This window comes from Mus pahari, chromosome X (assembly GCF_900095145.1).
Source record: "Mus pahari chromosome X, PAHARI_EIJ_v1.1, whole genome shotgun sequence".
NCBI lineage: Eukaryota > Metazoa > Chordata > Mammalia > Rodentia > Muridae > Mus > Mus pahari.
Window position 1 is genome coordinate 86,897,953 of NC_034613.1, and position 15,884 is coordinate 86,913,836.

At 39.0% G+C, this 15,884-nt stretch overlaps 1 protein-coding gene across 1 annotated transcript in view; it reads right to left on the reverse strand.

The window, feature by feature from the left end:
* Nucleotides 1–1,170: 1,170 nt before the first annotated feature.
* The window catches only part of Tex11 (testis expressed 11), a 205,034-nt gene continuing 190,320 nt past the window's right edge, over nt 1,171–15,884 (reverse strand). The window contains exons 29-30 of the mRNA XM_021187817.1: nt 2,264–2,428; nt 1,171–1,577 (exon numbers count right to left, since the gene is read on the reverse strand). Coding sequence (XP_021043476.1) covers nt 1,422–1,577; nt 2,264–2,428 — 321 coding nt within the window. The 3' untranslated portion in view covers nt 1,171–1,421. The remainder of the gene's footprint in view (nt 1,578–2,263; nt 2,429–15,884) is intronic.

Here is a 15,884-nt window from a genome sequence, read left to right on the forward strand (position 1 = left end):
TATAACAAAATATTAAACATAATTTTAAATATTATCATTGAGAATATGTATAACAAAATCTCTCTCAGGTTTTAGAACGAGGAGCAGAGTGACCAAAAGCAGTGTATCCTCATGTCACCTGTCCAGCATGTGACATTCTTCAATTCCAGAATTTCTAGATTGTTCCTCCAATCTTTCCTCTGTGTCAATTGCACCTTCAATGTTCTCCCAATAATGCTAGATGGTTCACACATACGTTTCGGTTCATGAATTAGAAAAAGTTGAAAGGTCACTATGAATTTGATGCAGAAGAGTGCTTGGTCCCAAGAGTCTGTGAAACAATCTGGAGGGACTGAGACAGCAAGCAAACATCCATAAGGCAATGTAGCCACATCCATTGGATGAAGGGTGCACAGCAGGTGTTTGTGCTTATCCATGACTTTTATTACACATGCAAGTATTCGAAAAGCAGTGGTTGGAAATGTTATAAATAGAATACAATAGAGAGAGAGAGAGAGAGAGAGAGAGAGAGAGAGAGAGAGAGAGAGAGAGAGAGAGAGAGAAAAACAATGTGGTATTACTTAATGTTAGTGCAGGCAGAATGAGCATACTGAACCCTCTGTGGAGTGCGGGATTTGGTTCTTGGAAGGGAAAGGAAGGTGACCAGATCATAGGAGGAATGGCTGAGAGGTTGAAGGATACTGAACCCAAAGAAGAAAAAGCTGAATGATGGAGTGGTAAGTGGGGACGACTTCTGTCTTTGATTCTTTAAAGGGCACCTGGAATGGAAATAGCAGACTTATTACTGGGAAACAGATTTTTATTGAGTATAAGAAAAAGCTTTTTACTGATTAGACAAGCCAAAAAGAAGGGTGTGTTTGAAGAGTCATAGGATATGATTCATTCTCAGTGCCCCACTCTCTGACAGGTTCTGACTATGTAGCACAGGATGTGTTTTAATAGACTGCTCAAAGAAAGATCTCATGAATCTGATTAATTCAGAAGCCAGTGACCACTAGGCCCTCCCAACGATGTTTATGGTTCTGTTCTCTCAGCTTAGGTAGTTTGGGCAGGAGTGGACTTCCATGTTATTCACATGGGGCGTCTTGCCCTAGTATAGACTGTTTCAATAGAACTCTTAGCAGTTAGGAACGTTCAATTTTCTTCTAGAAATCAGCTGATCACTGGGGTGAAAGTCAAAATGCTTTTATTTGAGAAAATTTCAGTCAACAGGGCTTAAGAAAACAAAAATTCAAGGGAATATATGACAAACACTGAAATAAGTCAGCAGCTCATGAATATACACCTTCAAGTTGCTGTGAGCTAATCCGCCTTCTATAACCTCCTTCAATCATTATGACTGTCCCCTGAAAAGTAAAATCACTCTTTAATTTTATCACATGCATGACCAGAGGAGAGTATCACATCTCCTGTAACTGAAATTACAGATGGGTTTGAGCTGCCCCGTTGGTGCTGAAAACGGAACCTTGATCCTCTGGAGGAACAATAAGTGCTCTTAGTCGTTCAGTCATCTCTTCAGATCTTAAATCCATCTTTTTATCTAATATTTCCATGAGGTTGGCATACAGAAGATTCACCTGAGAAAGAAAACAGCAGGCAGGCTTTAAGAAAAACAAAAACAAAAAAAACAAAAATCAAACAAACACAAAAAACCAGTGTGGGAAAGCTTCCCAGATCCACAGTAATGGCACAGATCCACAGTAATGGCACAGAAGTCTGAGATCTGAGTTGCTATTGGGAAAAGGAATCCCAGGACAGTAGGCCTGTTTAATTAGGAACTGTTTAATTAATTATTAGCTCTAATCAGGGAGGTAATCAAAACAGAAAAGGTTTGTTGTTCTTATTTGGTAACAAGACTTTTTCCTTACCAAACCTACCTTGGTTAGCTGGTCTAGATGCTTGAAACAGAATAGTCCCTGGAGAAATGCCTGTTTGACCAGCCATTGTTTGCACAGAGGCCAGCCCTTACCCACACACACTGGCACTGACAGTGATATATCTATCTTTCCAGAGCGCACTCCTGGCAGTCCTCATAATTAGATTCCATTCAGTATCCCTGTTTCCTCTCCTCCACCCTCTTTTGTTTCACTCTAAGAAATGACTACACAACCTCTTACCACATGAAGTGCTACAGAAGCTCTGAGCTCTTCAAAGACGAAGATCTTTACCTAGTCAAGCAAGGTAGGATGTGTCCTTCTGGGAGCCTGGCATGCCTTCTGTACCCTCTAAGTTATGCCACCCACTGCGGGGTTCTCCCTCCTACCTTTGCTTCATAGCTTGTTTTGAGGGAACGAAGGTGGCTAAGGAACTCCAGTGCCATTGCAGCCCACCTTTCTGCAGATATATACTTGTTCTTGCTATACATCAGTATTGCAATATTCCAAGACTTGATCATTAGCCATACAATCTCCTCTTCTGGGTATTCTTCCTGTAATCCAAGAAGAGTGCGTGTTTTCAGTTGTCATCACCAGTACTGATTGTAACACTCTATCATGGCCCATTGCAGTTAAGCACCGACGCTAGCACCAAGGAACATTGCTCCTGGAGAACAGGAGAGTACTTTGAAGGTATGGCACTTGTAGAATGTTCCACAGTGAAGTCTTAGGAAGTGACACAAATATAGGGGGAAAAAACCACTTAGGCCCTCCTCTACCAACACAAAATGAACTCAGAAAAACCAGGTCTTGGTCTCCTGGAAGCAAGAGAAAAATTTGTATCTTGCTTGGGTCTTTCATTGCTGCCATCCTCAGCCAATTGTCTCCACAGTCCCGACATGGTCAAGAAACTGGTTTACTGAGTCTCTTGATTTCCTTGACCAGAATGAATTTCTATTCTTGCAACAGTAATAATATTAATCATTAGTGTTGAGATAATCTACTAAAGCTACGAACAAAGGTTACATTTCTGAGATGGTCCCACAACCTTATCAGTGGTTGTTAACACCACTAATCACAAAATTACATTAATGTCTTCATAGTATTCTGCAATAATGAAAAGGAGTGGTGTAAGGGCAATTGTCCCTGCCCTTGTCTAGGAGATGGGAAACAGGGCGTTCATGTTGAAGCCTTCGTTTACCCAGTATGTCTCAAGCTCTGGAGGGCAAACATGGCAGAGAAGACTTCAGAAGAGCTTCTTGATTGCCAAGAATGTCATTGGCTTTTATTCATTATTGTTTTGTTTGAGATAGGGACCTTCCTATTTTGTCTAGTCTGCTCTGAAATTTTTGGGTTGCAGTGATCAACCCATCTCAGCCTCCCGATACAGAGCCATACTGCCATACCCAGCTGTCCTTCAATTGGATCTATAAAAAATACTATGTATAAGACACTATGATAGCTGGGCGGTGGTGGCACACACCTTTAATCCCAGCACTTAGGAGGCAGAGGCAGGAGGATTTCTGAGTTCGAGGCCAGCCTGGTCTACAAAGTGAGTTCCAGGACAGCCAGGACTACACAGAGAAACCCTGTCTCGAAAAAACAAAAACAAAAAAAGACACTGATAATGAGGGTGTTGGAAGAGATAAGACAAAGCTCTCATCTTAAAAGACACGTGGCAACTTTGTGGAAACAAGGCATCTTCATATAAAGAAGACTTCATGCAGCTGAGATTGTATCTAATTAATATAATTATAATTATATCTCAGTAGCAGAGCCCTTGTCTAATTTGTGAGACCCTGCATTCCACCCCTGGTACCACATGGGAAAATGAGTTCCCAAGGTATTATTAAGAATTTCTTAGCATGCCATGGGCATTAGATGCCCCAGTACAGTGATCAAAAAGAACATTAGCAGAGCTTGGTCAGAGGCAGTCTAGTTTGCCTGAAATATTGACCTTATAAACATCTACTTTTCAAATTTAGTTATTTCTTTCTCTCCATTCCTATACCCAGCTTTACATTTCTCTAATATAAGTTATATCATAATTTTGAAATGTTATATGTTTACTTCTTCCAGTCTGTTGAATTTTTTGTGGTACAGGATTTCTTGTTTCATTTTTGTATCCTTGGAGTCCAACACTATGCCTGGCGCACAATAAAGGCACAGGTTTGCTGAATGAATTAATGAATGAACAAACAATACAATCCTCAATTGAATGCTACCATCTTAGTGAAATTTACCTCGATTGTTTACAACTTCTTGCATAAACTTTTGTTCCCTGAAATTCTGTTCATTACTCTGTAAAGCACTTCTAATAAGTCACTGCCTTTCTCCTTTACCCAGCAGGGGTGATGTGTCATTACAGCAAAAGGTCATTCACCTTTGTATATTCAAAGCCTGGCACAGTATTTGGTACATAGTAAGAATGTGGTTACCTTAACTACATGATGAAGTAATATTCTATTATATGGAAATGCCACAATAAGACATTTTGGTTATTTGTCTTCTTGTTGTATGAATGAGTCTGCTCTGAGCATGTGTCTATGAGTTATTATTTGTATGCATTTCTCTTGGGATGGAATTCCTGGGTCATATTGTAACTATACTAACCTCTTGAAGTGCTGTCTAGCTATTCTTTTTTCCTCTTTTTGCAGCACTGGGGATCAAATCCAGGACCTTACATATTCAAGGCATGTATTCTACCACTGAGCTACACCTCTACACTTCAGCTGCTTTTCAAAGCACCACTTTATCATCACAGTCTCTGTTAAGAGTACCAATCATTTGTCAAGAGTGGTTTCTCTCTGTCTGTTTGAGTATAGTCATCTTATTGGATGTAAAAGTGGCAGATCACCTTATTATTGCATTTATATTTACACATTTATGATAATTATGCTGAGCATCTTTTCATATGCTTATTGGTCATATGAGTATCTTCTCTGGGAAAATGCCAACCTCCATACTTTGTTCACTTTGCCAACCTCCATACTTTGTTCACTGGAGGAGAATGTGGCTGTCTTTATGGAGTTGTAAGATTTCTTTATATACCCCAAAGGTGAATCTCTTCTCTCCAACATTTACTACCAAGCTTTCAGTTATCCTTTTACTTCCATAATCGTGTCTTTTGTAGAAAAATGATTAATTTTTTTCTCAAAACTAATTATTTTCATTTTATTGGATATTTTTATGATAGGATATCTAAGAACCCATTTCCCCATACAAGATCACAAAAGATTTTCTGTTTTAGAAAAACTGAGCCAGATGTGGTGGTGCACAGTGCACAGCAGATGCAAGAGGATCAGCTGTCCAAGATTATCCTTAGCTATGTAACGACTTTGCGGACAGGCTGGGATACACAAAACCTTGTCTTCAAAAAATAATAAGGGCTGGAGAGATAGCTCAGTGTTTAAGAGCACTGACTGTACTTCCAGAGGTCCTGAGTTCAATTCCCAGCAACCACATGGTAGCTCACAACCATCTGTACTGGGATTCAATGCCCTCTTCTGGTGTGTCTGAAGACAGTGACAGTGTATGTGTGTGTATGTATGTATGTGTGTGTGTGTATATATATATATATATATATATATATATATATATATATATATATATTTAAAAACAAAACAAAACAAAATCTTTGAGTTAGCAATGAATGTGAAGCAATGGAATAGTAGGCTACTTGTATTTCCATATCTGTGAGGCTGAGCAACTGCTAAGATGGGTAAAAATTGCATAGAATAACAATGAAATTATCAAGAAAGGAAAAACTACCCATGGCAAGACTGGTGATTAAGAAATATAAGACACACATTTGATCCATTTTGTTTGAGATACTCTTTAATGTATCTCAGGCTCTTCTTGAATTCACTATGTAGCCAGGCTCATCTCAAACTCACAGTCTTCTTGCCTCAGTCTCTTAAGTGCTAGGAGTATAAATATGTTCCACTATGCCTGGCTCTTAGACATAGGTTTTAAGTGAAGACAAGTAGCAGGAAATAGTGTGCAAATTGTACACAGCAGGAAGAGGAGGAGGTGATGGTTGAGAAACAAGGCAATGTTGATTACTGTATGGAAAAGGGAACATCTTGGTTTTGAGTTGGATGAGGTTCAGAGTAAGGATTTAGAAAATATAAGAGGTTCTAGAGACTTATGGGGAAGAAAATTATATACAAATGTTTTATTTTGGTAAGATATACTTGATAGGGATACACAGGAAAAACAAAAGAAGAAAGAGCCAAAGAGAAGCTAAGCATCAAACTATAGAAACGGGAGAGAACAAGTTTTCAAGTCTAATTCCAAGATGCCTTTGCAGAAACCACAATTCTAACACCAGGGACATATGAGATTTAGATGAAGGGAAACCCAAATATCCACCGTATTGTAAAGAAAGAATTCTAGATTCACTCCTCAGCTTTTCCATTATATATACTTACATGCTTAGTATAAGATACTTAACCTTTCAATTTTTCAACCAACAAAACAATGAATTGAACTTAGTGTGGATGTGCACACCTATAACCCCCAGCACACAGGGGCCCAGACAGGAGGATCAGGAGTTTACTACCAGCCTGAGATACATACTGAGACTCTATTTAAGCGATCTAATTTCTAACCTCAAAGGCTATTTTCAGTTATCCTAATCATAGAATGAAAATTTATAGTCTTTTAGATCCCAACAGTGTTACCTAAACTAAGGGACTATCAAAAGAGAGAAGACACTATTGCTAAATGAGTTTCTAAGACATTAGTATGTGTACAAGTCACTTGGGAATGTTGTTAAAATTTGTATTTTTTGTTCCTCAAAGTCCTCCTTCATCTCCTAGAGACTCAGTATCTTGGTGAAGACCCAGAGTCCCCTAGTTCTTCTCTGCTATCCCCTTTAGCCTTTCCTTCTAGCATATCTCTTTGTGACTCCTGCCAACATGCAAAAGAACCCACAATGACTGTGCTAGACCTGGGACTAAGGGAGCCCACAGCTAGTACATTTGACTAAGATTCAGAGTGGGCCACAGCAACTAAAGTATGAAACACACACACACACACAAAATGATGAAATGAAATATATACACTTCAAATGTCGTAACTCCTGATGCTTAGATTCCAGCACAACCACAAGTGTAAACAACTAAGAAAATATATGCCTCTTCCAGAAACTAACAACCCCATTGTAATGGGCTTCAAGAAAAGCAATTTAGCTGAAGCACAACACAAAGACTTGCAAAGAGCAACTATGAATATGTTCAAAAACCTTAAAGAAGATATGAATAAGTGAAGACCATCAAAACACACATAGGTGAATAAAATAATAAAAACAACTAAAGACATGAAAGCAAAAATTAACAAAGAAATTGAATAAGTAACATAAACACAAATGGAAACAAATCTGGGAATTAAAAACCTCAGGATGCCCAAACAAAAGCTTCAGAAATAAGCCTCAGCAATAGATTAAAATAAAGGGGGAAGAGAGAATTTCAGATCTTGAGGACAGGGTAGAAAAAAGTGGATAGTTCAGTCAAAGAAAATGTTAAATATAAAAAACCCACGTCGTGGGAGAGGAAGTGTTTAGCCTAACTGAGACTTGAAGTGCCAGGGTTGGGGATACCCAGGGAGGCTCCACCCTCTCAGAGGAGAAGGGAAGGATTATAGGATGGGGTCACATGGAGTGGGGCAGTGAGTGGGATGTAAAGTGAATTTAAAAAGACCAAGCAGAAACCATCCAGGAAATCTGGGGCATCGTGAAAAGACCAAACTTCTTAATAAAGAACAAGGGAAAGAAACCCAGGTGAGAGGCACAGAAAATATTTTTAACAAAATCATAGAAAAACATTTTCTAAACCTAAAGAAAGAGATGCGTATCAAGGTCCAAGAAACGAACAAATAGATGAAACATCCCATGATACATAATAATCAAAATAGTAAATGCACAGAACAAAGAACAGATATTAAAAGCCACAAGGGAAAAAGACATATAAAAGGAGGTCCATTAGAATAACATCTGACTTTTTCAGTGCAGACTCTGAAAGCCAGAGGGCTAGGATGGATGTTCTATAAGCTCTGAGAGATCACATGTGACAGCCCAGAACTCTATGCCCAACAAAACTATCAGTCACAATTGACAGAGAAAGAAAATCATCTCATGGCAAAAACAAATTTAAGCAGTTTCTGCCTAACAATCTAGCTCTACAGAATTCACTAGAAGGAAAACTTAACTTTGAAGAGAAGGTTAACTAACTACTGTTTAATGGATAGAAACACTACATCATATGAGACTTGCTCTTTTTATAAAGTCATATATTTTATACTCCATTAAACTAGAAAATCTGAAAAAGAGGAAATTGTTTTTGTTGTTGTTGTTTTTGAGATAGGATTTCACTATGTATCCCTGGCTGTCCTGAAACTCACTATGTATGCCAAGCTGGTCTTGAACTCAGAGATCCACCTGCCTCTGCCTCCCGAGTGCTGCAGTTAAATGAAGGGGCAGTTCCTAATTCTTTTTACAAAACTACTATTACCCTGATACCAAAACCACACAAAGCCCTCCACCGCTAATCTACAAATAAACCTCACTTATGAATATAGATGAAGAAATTCCTAATAAAATACTTTCAGCCTGAATCCAAGAACATATCAAGTAGATCATACACCTTGATCAAGTAGGCTTCATTCTGAAGATAAAGGATTGGCTCAACACATGTCGATAAATAAACATAACTCACCATATAAACTGACTGAAAGAAAAAACCCACTTGATCACCATAAAGAAGAAAACATTTCTGACAAAATTCAACATCTCTTCATGATAAAACTCCTGGAGAGTCTAAGGTACAGGGGACATACTCAGTATAATAAAGGCAATTTATGGTAAACCCACAGCCAACATCATTCTAAATGGAGAGAAACTCAAAGCAATTCCACCAAAATTAGGAAGAAGACAAGGCTGTCCACACTGTATATATCTGTTCAATGTAGTACTTGGTGTCTTAGCTAGAACAATAAGGCAACTACAGGAGATCAAAAGGATACAAATTGGAAAAGAAGAATTCTAAGTATCACTATTTACTGATATTATAGTATACAAAAGTGACCTCCCCCCCCAATTCTACCAGAGAACTACTACAGCTGATAAACACCTTCAGCCAAGTGGCTGGACACAAAAGTAATTTACAAAAACTGGTAGTGTTCTTATATACAAATGACAAACAAACTGAAAAAGAATTCAGTGAGTACTTTTAACAATAGCCTCAAAAGTAACATGGGACAACTCTAAGCAAGTAAGTGAAAGAAGTCCTGAGGGCCAGCAGAAAGAGTGGAAACAGGCAACCTTGGGGGGTGGGGGACCCTCTAGAATGTACCAGAGACCTGGGAGGTGAGAGACTCTCAGGACTCAAAGGAAGGGACCTTAGATGAAATGCCCAACAGTGGGGAGAGGGAATTGTAGGGTCCACCTCTAGAAGAAAGACAGGGTATCAAGTAGAGGGATGGGGTTGCCATCTCACAGTCAGAAACTCTGACCCAGAATTGTCCCTGTCTAAAAGAACTGCAGAGACAAAAATGGAGACAAGACTGAGGGAAAGGAGGTCCAGTGACAGGCCCAACTTGGAATCCATCTCCAGGGGAGGCTCTAAGGCCTGACACTATTACTGATGCTACAATGTCCTAGCAGACAGGAGCCTAGCATGGCTGTCCTCTGGGAGGCCCAAGAAGCAGCTGACTGAGTCAGATGCAGATACTTACAGCCAACCATTGCACTGAAATTGGGGACCCCTGTGGTTGAATTAGGCAAAGGCTGGAAGAAGCTAAGGAGGAAGGAGACCCCATAGGAAGTCCAGCAGTCTCAACTAATCTGGACCCCTGAGATCTCTCAGACACTAAGCCATCAACCAGGCAGCATACACCAGCTGATATGAGGCCCCCAACACATATACAGCAGAGGACTGCCTGGTCTGGCCTCAATGAGAGAAGATGCACCTAACCCCCGAGAGACTTGTGTATGGTCACAGGAAGTGGAGAGGACTGGCTGTGTGTGTGTGTGTGTGTGTGCGTGCGTGTGTGTGTGTGTGTGTGTGTGTGTGTGTGTGTGTGTATCCTCTTGGAGATAGGGGAGGAGGAATGGGATGAGGAACTGTCAAAGGGCAGAATGAGAAAGGTATAATGACTGGACTTTTAAAAAAGTTAAAGATAATTTTTAAAAACCACAAAATTTTAAGACACTGAAGGAAAAAAATGAAGCAAAACCCACAAGAAGATAGAATGATCTCCCATGCTTATGGCTTGATAGGAGTAATATTGTGAAAATAGACATCATACCCAAAAGCATTAACAGATTTAATGCAACCCCTGTCAAATCTCCAATATCATGGAAACTGAGAACAAACCCCAAAAATCCAAAAATCAAAACCTCAACTTCATATGGAATCACAATAAACCCAAAATAGCTAAGTCCTGGATAATAAAAGAACTTCTGGAGGTATCATCACCCCAGTTTTCATGCTGTTTTACAGAGGAATAATAATATAAAACCATCATGACATTGATATAAAGCCAGGCACACTGATCGATGGAATAGAACTCAAGATCCAGACATAATTCCACCCAGCAACAGACATTTGGTTTTTTTTAAAAAGAAGCCTGGTTAGCTACATGTAGAAAAATGAAAATAGATCCATATCTATGACTCTACAGAAAATTCAACTCCAAACTGATCCAGAGCTTCAACATCAGACCAAGTATACCAAGTCTGATAGAAAAGAACATAGGGAATAGGCTTGAACTCACTGACACAAAAAAAGGCCTTTCTGACTGGACCCAATAGCACAGGAAATAGATTAGGATCAACAATAAAGAAATGGGAACTCATGAAGCTAAAAAAAACTTCTGTATGGCAAAGAACATTATCATTCAATAAACTAGCAGCCTACACAATGGGGGAAAAAACTTTATCAATTATATAGCTGCTGATAGGGAGTATCTAGAATATATAAAGAACTAAAAAAAATAATAAAAAGAACATCAAGAAAACAAATGACACATTTTAAAATGTGGTATAGGGGCTGGTGAGATGACTCAATGGGTAAGAGCATTAATTGCTCTTCCAAAGGTCCTGTGTTCAAGTCCCAGCAACCACATGGTGGCTCACAACTACCCATAATGATACCTGACGCCCTCTTCTGGTGCTTCTGAAGTCAGCTACAGTGTGCTTATGTATAATAATAAATAAATCTTTGGGCTGGAGCAAGCAGGGTGTGAGCGAGCATAGTTCACCAGAGCAAGCGGGCCAACCAGAGCAAGCAGGATTGACCAGAGGAAGCGAGGTTGACTGGAACAAGCAGAGGTCCTAAAAATTCAATTCCCAACAACCACATGAAGGCTCACAACCATCTATCTGTACAGCTACAGTGTACTCACATACATAAAATAAATAAATAAATAACTCTTTAAATAATGTGGTATAGAACTAAACAGATGTCTAAACACTTTAAATGGCTGAGAGACACTTAAAAACTGTTCAACACTTTTAGCCATCAGGGAAATGCAAACTGAAACCTCTTTAATATTTCATCTTACCCCAGTCACAATGGTGAAGGTGAATAAAACAAATGACAGCACATGCTAGTGAGCAACACTTCTTCATTGTTGGTAGGACTACAAATTTATACAGTCACTATGGGAAAAAGTGTGGATATTTCTCAAAATGCTGCAAACAGATCTGTCAGAAAATCCAGCTAGACCACTCTTGGATACATAACCCAAAACTGCATCTTACTAGAGAGATACTCGTTTATCTGTGTTCACTGCTGCCCTATTCATAATAGCTAGGAATTAGAAACAGCCTAGATGGTCAGCTGATGAATGGGTAATGAAAATGTGGGACATTTATACAATGGGATATCATTTACCTGTTAAGAAAAATGGAGTTTGTATGCAAATGGTTGGAAACAGAAACAATTACCTTAAGTAGGGTAACCGAGATCACAAAAGATAATTTTTTCTTTTATGTAGATGTTAGCTTTTAAGTTTTAGATGCGTGTGTTTCATTCAGAATATCCAAAGTTTATGTAGCTAATAAGAAATCCAGAGAGAGGAGGGACTCTTCTAAGAGAAGGAAGGGAGAATATGGCAGTGTAAATATTAAATTAGAAAGCAGAACAGGGGGATTGAATGCTGAGGGCTATGGGAGGGAAGAGTAAGGGATGGAATATGGGGAGGGAAAACTAACACTTAAAAGCCAGTTTGAAAGGCCATATGGATATCAATTAGTATAGAAGCTTCCTAAATTGTGTGTATGTGTGTGTGTGTGTGTGTGTGTGTGAAAGGAATTTAAATGTAGTCACCATATAATGGGGTAGGCAAGCCCCAACTAGATGTCTTATGCCAGCAATTAAAGCCTCTATCTAGTGCCAGGAATGAGTTACATGTTGAGTCATTGGCCACGGGGGCCTTATAGCCCTCTACAAACACAGTAGGCTATTGTCGAGGCTATTGTAAAGGCTATTGGTTACTCTGCATAACCTCATGATAAGGCCTGATTGCTAAAGACACCACTTACTTATGTCATTAAACATAGAGAAATCAAACTGGTGCCCAGATAGAAGCTTCACTCTTATTGACTAGCATTCATATGCCAGAAGGTACTCTGTATGCTGCTGGAGGAGAAAAGTCATTATCACTGTCACCCATCTATAAACCCTTTGACCTACAATGGTATCTTGCCTACGACATATACTGGTGCAACAGTGGCACAAATGTTATGGGAATGACTGATTAATTTTTGATTGGATTTAAAGCACACTCCATGAGATAAGAGTTCATACCTCACATTGAAGTGGCCAACAACCTGAGACTAGATATAGGTCATGGGCACTAGAGGAAAATCTATTATTCTGCTAAAGAAATACAGGAATATGTACAATGACTCCTATGCCCACAGTTCAGTGTTTCATTCAGCCTTCACCACAGAAGCTACTTTTTGCAGTAGATGATAATTAACATGGAAATCCACAGAAGAAGAGGTGGAAAGAGTGTAGGAGCCAGAGGTGGTAGATGACTCCAAGGAAACAACTTCCAGACACAATAGGACTGATGCACATAAAAACCTTACAGTCTCCGATAGCGTGCGTAGGACCAGCATAGGTTGAAATTAGAAAAAGTTCTAGCAGCGGAAAAGGGAGATGGACACCTCAATCAAGAAGCTATTTGCCGTTGATACATTCTAGGAAACTTTCATTTTCCCTGTATGTTCATGAAGAAAGACCATTTCTTTCTTCTACAAAGAATGCTAAAGTTATTTACCCAATGAACTACTTTCTTTAGGAGCTTGCTTCTCAGTGATCTGAGACTAGGATGGTTCAGGTGATAAAGGCACTTGCCTCTACCCAAGCCTGATGACATGAGTTTGATCCCGGGATCCCACAGAGTGGAAAGAGAGCAATGATTTGTAGAAGTTATCTTCTGACCTCCACATGTAGCATGGCTCAGCACACCATGGCACACACATGTATACCCCAACAATAAATAAATCAAAAAGTGTAATACAAAGTTTATAAAAAGCATAAAAAGCACTATCTTGGTTATATCTGACTTTGATACCAGCTGTAAAGATGAAGTCTACATTTTAATAGTAAACTTTTCCTCATCATTATCTTATATTTCTGTATAGTTATAAAAATTAAATAGCAAATGTCCTTTCCATGAGGTGGAAAAAAAATGTAGTCCCATTTCTCCTAGCAAGTATGATCAAATTCCTGTACATATACATTAAAAAAAAAACCTAAGAAGACTCTGAAATTTGGAAAGAAGGAAGACTAGCAAGGTACACTGGGACCGAGGATTGGCATAGTTGTGGGTTCCCTGGGGTTTCTTTTGCTTTATATATTGCCAGACTTGATACTTAGAGACCAAAATCAGATGCAGACAAAACTCCCTAAGTAAAGCCTATTCTCTCTAGAGATGAGACCAGTAACGAGGGGTTCTTCACCTCAAGTATCAATAGAGAGAGGCCAAGTAGAAAAAAATGTTTTATGTCTAAGTGTGTGTGTGCAGCGGGGGTGTGTGTGTGTGTGTGCATGTGAGTGTCAGTGTAAGCTTTTACCTGGAAGTTCCAAGGTCAAGTTTCTTCCCCTGTATAATGGTGTTAGAGAAAACCAGCTAAAACAGAAGGCTTAATGAGATTCAAGATCTCAACATGACATGAAAATGTCTAGATATCAATAAGAGGAATTATTCACTAAACTAAACACTGATACTTCTGAGATGACACAAATGTTAACAATATCTGCTAAAATTTTTGTATGGCTTTTTAAATTAGTGGAAAAGCACAGGACACAACTCATCTTACCACTTTTTTTTTCTTTTTTGGTTTTTTTCGAGACAGGGTTTCTCTGTGTAGCCCTGGGTGTCCTGGAACTCACTGTGTAGACCAGGCTGGCCTCAAACTCAGCAATCCACCTGCCTCTGCCTCCCAAGTGCTGGGATTAAAGGCGTCCACCACCACTGCCCGGCTTATTTTACCACTTTTAAGTGAACAGTTTACATTCACATTGCTGTGCTACTATCAATACTACATCACCACCTATGGAACTGCGTTAATCTTTAAAAACTCAAAATTCTATAGGGTCCATCCCTAGCAACTCCATTTTTCATATTTCTCAATTTTACCATTCTTAGTATTTCATGTAAGTGGAGCCATATAGTATCTATCCTGTTGTGAAACATAATCACTTGATAAATTGCCAGAGATCTATGACAAGTGGAAAATGGCAATTTCAGAAGGCTGTGTACTGTACTATTCTAAGGTTCCATACACACTATTATGATTCCATTTGGGTAATATTCTTTTTTTCTAAAGATTTATTTATTTATTTTGTGTATATGAGTACACTGTAGCTGTACAGATGGTTGTGAGCCTTCATGTGGTTGTTGGGAATTGAATTTAGGACCTCTGCTGGCTCTGGTCAACCCCACTTGCTCCAGTCAGCCCTGCTCACTCTGACCCAAAGATTTATTTATTATACATCAGTACACTGTAGCTGTCTTCAGATGCACCAAAGAAGGGTGTCAGATCTCATTACATGTGGTTGTGAGCCACCATGTGGTTGCTGGGACTTGAACTCAGGACCTTCGGAAAAGCAGTCAGTGCTCTTACCTGCTGAGCCATCTCACCAGCCTGGATAACATTCTTGAACCAACCAAATTAGAGAAACTGGCAATATTTTAGTTTGGGAGGCAGAGGCTATCTATTTGTGCAATAGGCATTTTACTAGTGGATGGAGGGAGCTGATAAAAGTTATCGACTTAATATATTTTGAAAAAATGATAAAGGGAGACTGTTCTCCTGAGGATTTGAAGCAAAGCAGATACATAGCACATTCAATCAAAAAGAAAAAAGCAATATATGCAAGATAAAGAGCTAATAGAGTCACTAAATTGTTTTCTGTATAAAAAGCCAAGCATATGATCATGCTTCAGGTAGGAGCAATATTGGACAGGAAACTCATCAGAAAATTAGAAATCAGCAGGCTCTCCAATAGGGATTAGAACTGTAGTGTGATGGATAAAAGTGGCAAAATTAAGTTCCTCAGAGAAGCCTGGCCTCACAGACTATAGAGATTGATCAGTGTGGAGTTACAATAAGTCTAATTTTTAGTTTGCATATAGAATACAGTTGAAGCTCCAGATGTAGCTTCTGACTTAGAAATGGAATTTCCCTCTCTTCTTAAAAGGTTAAAGGTTGCAAAAGAAAAACCAAATTGTTCAGTGCTGAGGTTTTTCATATTTAAATTCATACAGGCCAGAATTAAGTTGTTCCAGGAAAATTCTAGATTTCATTAGTCGCTGATAGCTTGTATCAGATTGGCATCCTACTTACTATATATTATACTGTGATTTACAATCCTGCTATATAAAGAACAGCCAAGAGTCTTAGATTTGTTGTTGGTTTTGTTTACCTGCTTGCTTTTGAGACAGTTTCATGATTTCAATCACTATGTAGCCGAGGATGACCATGCATTTCTG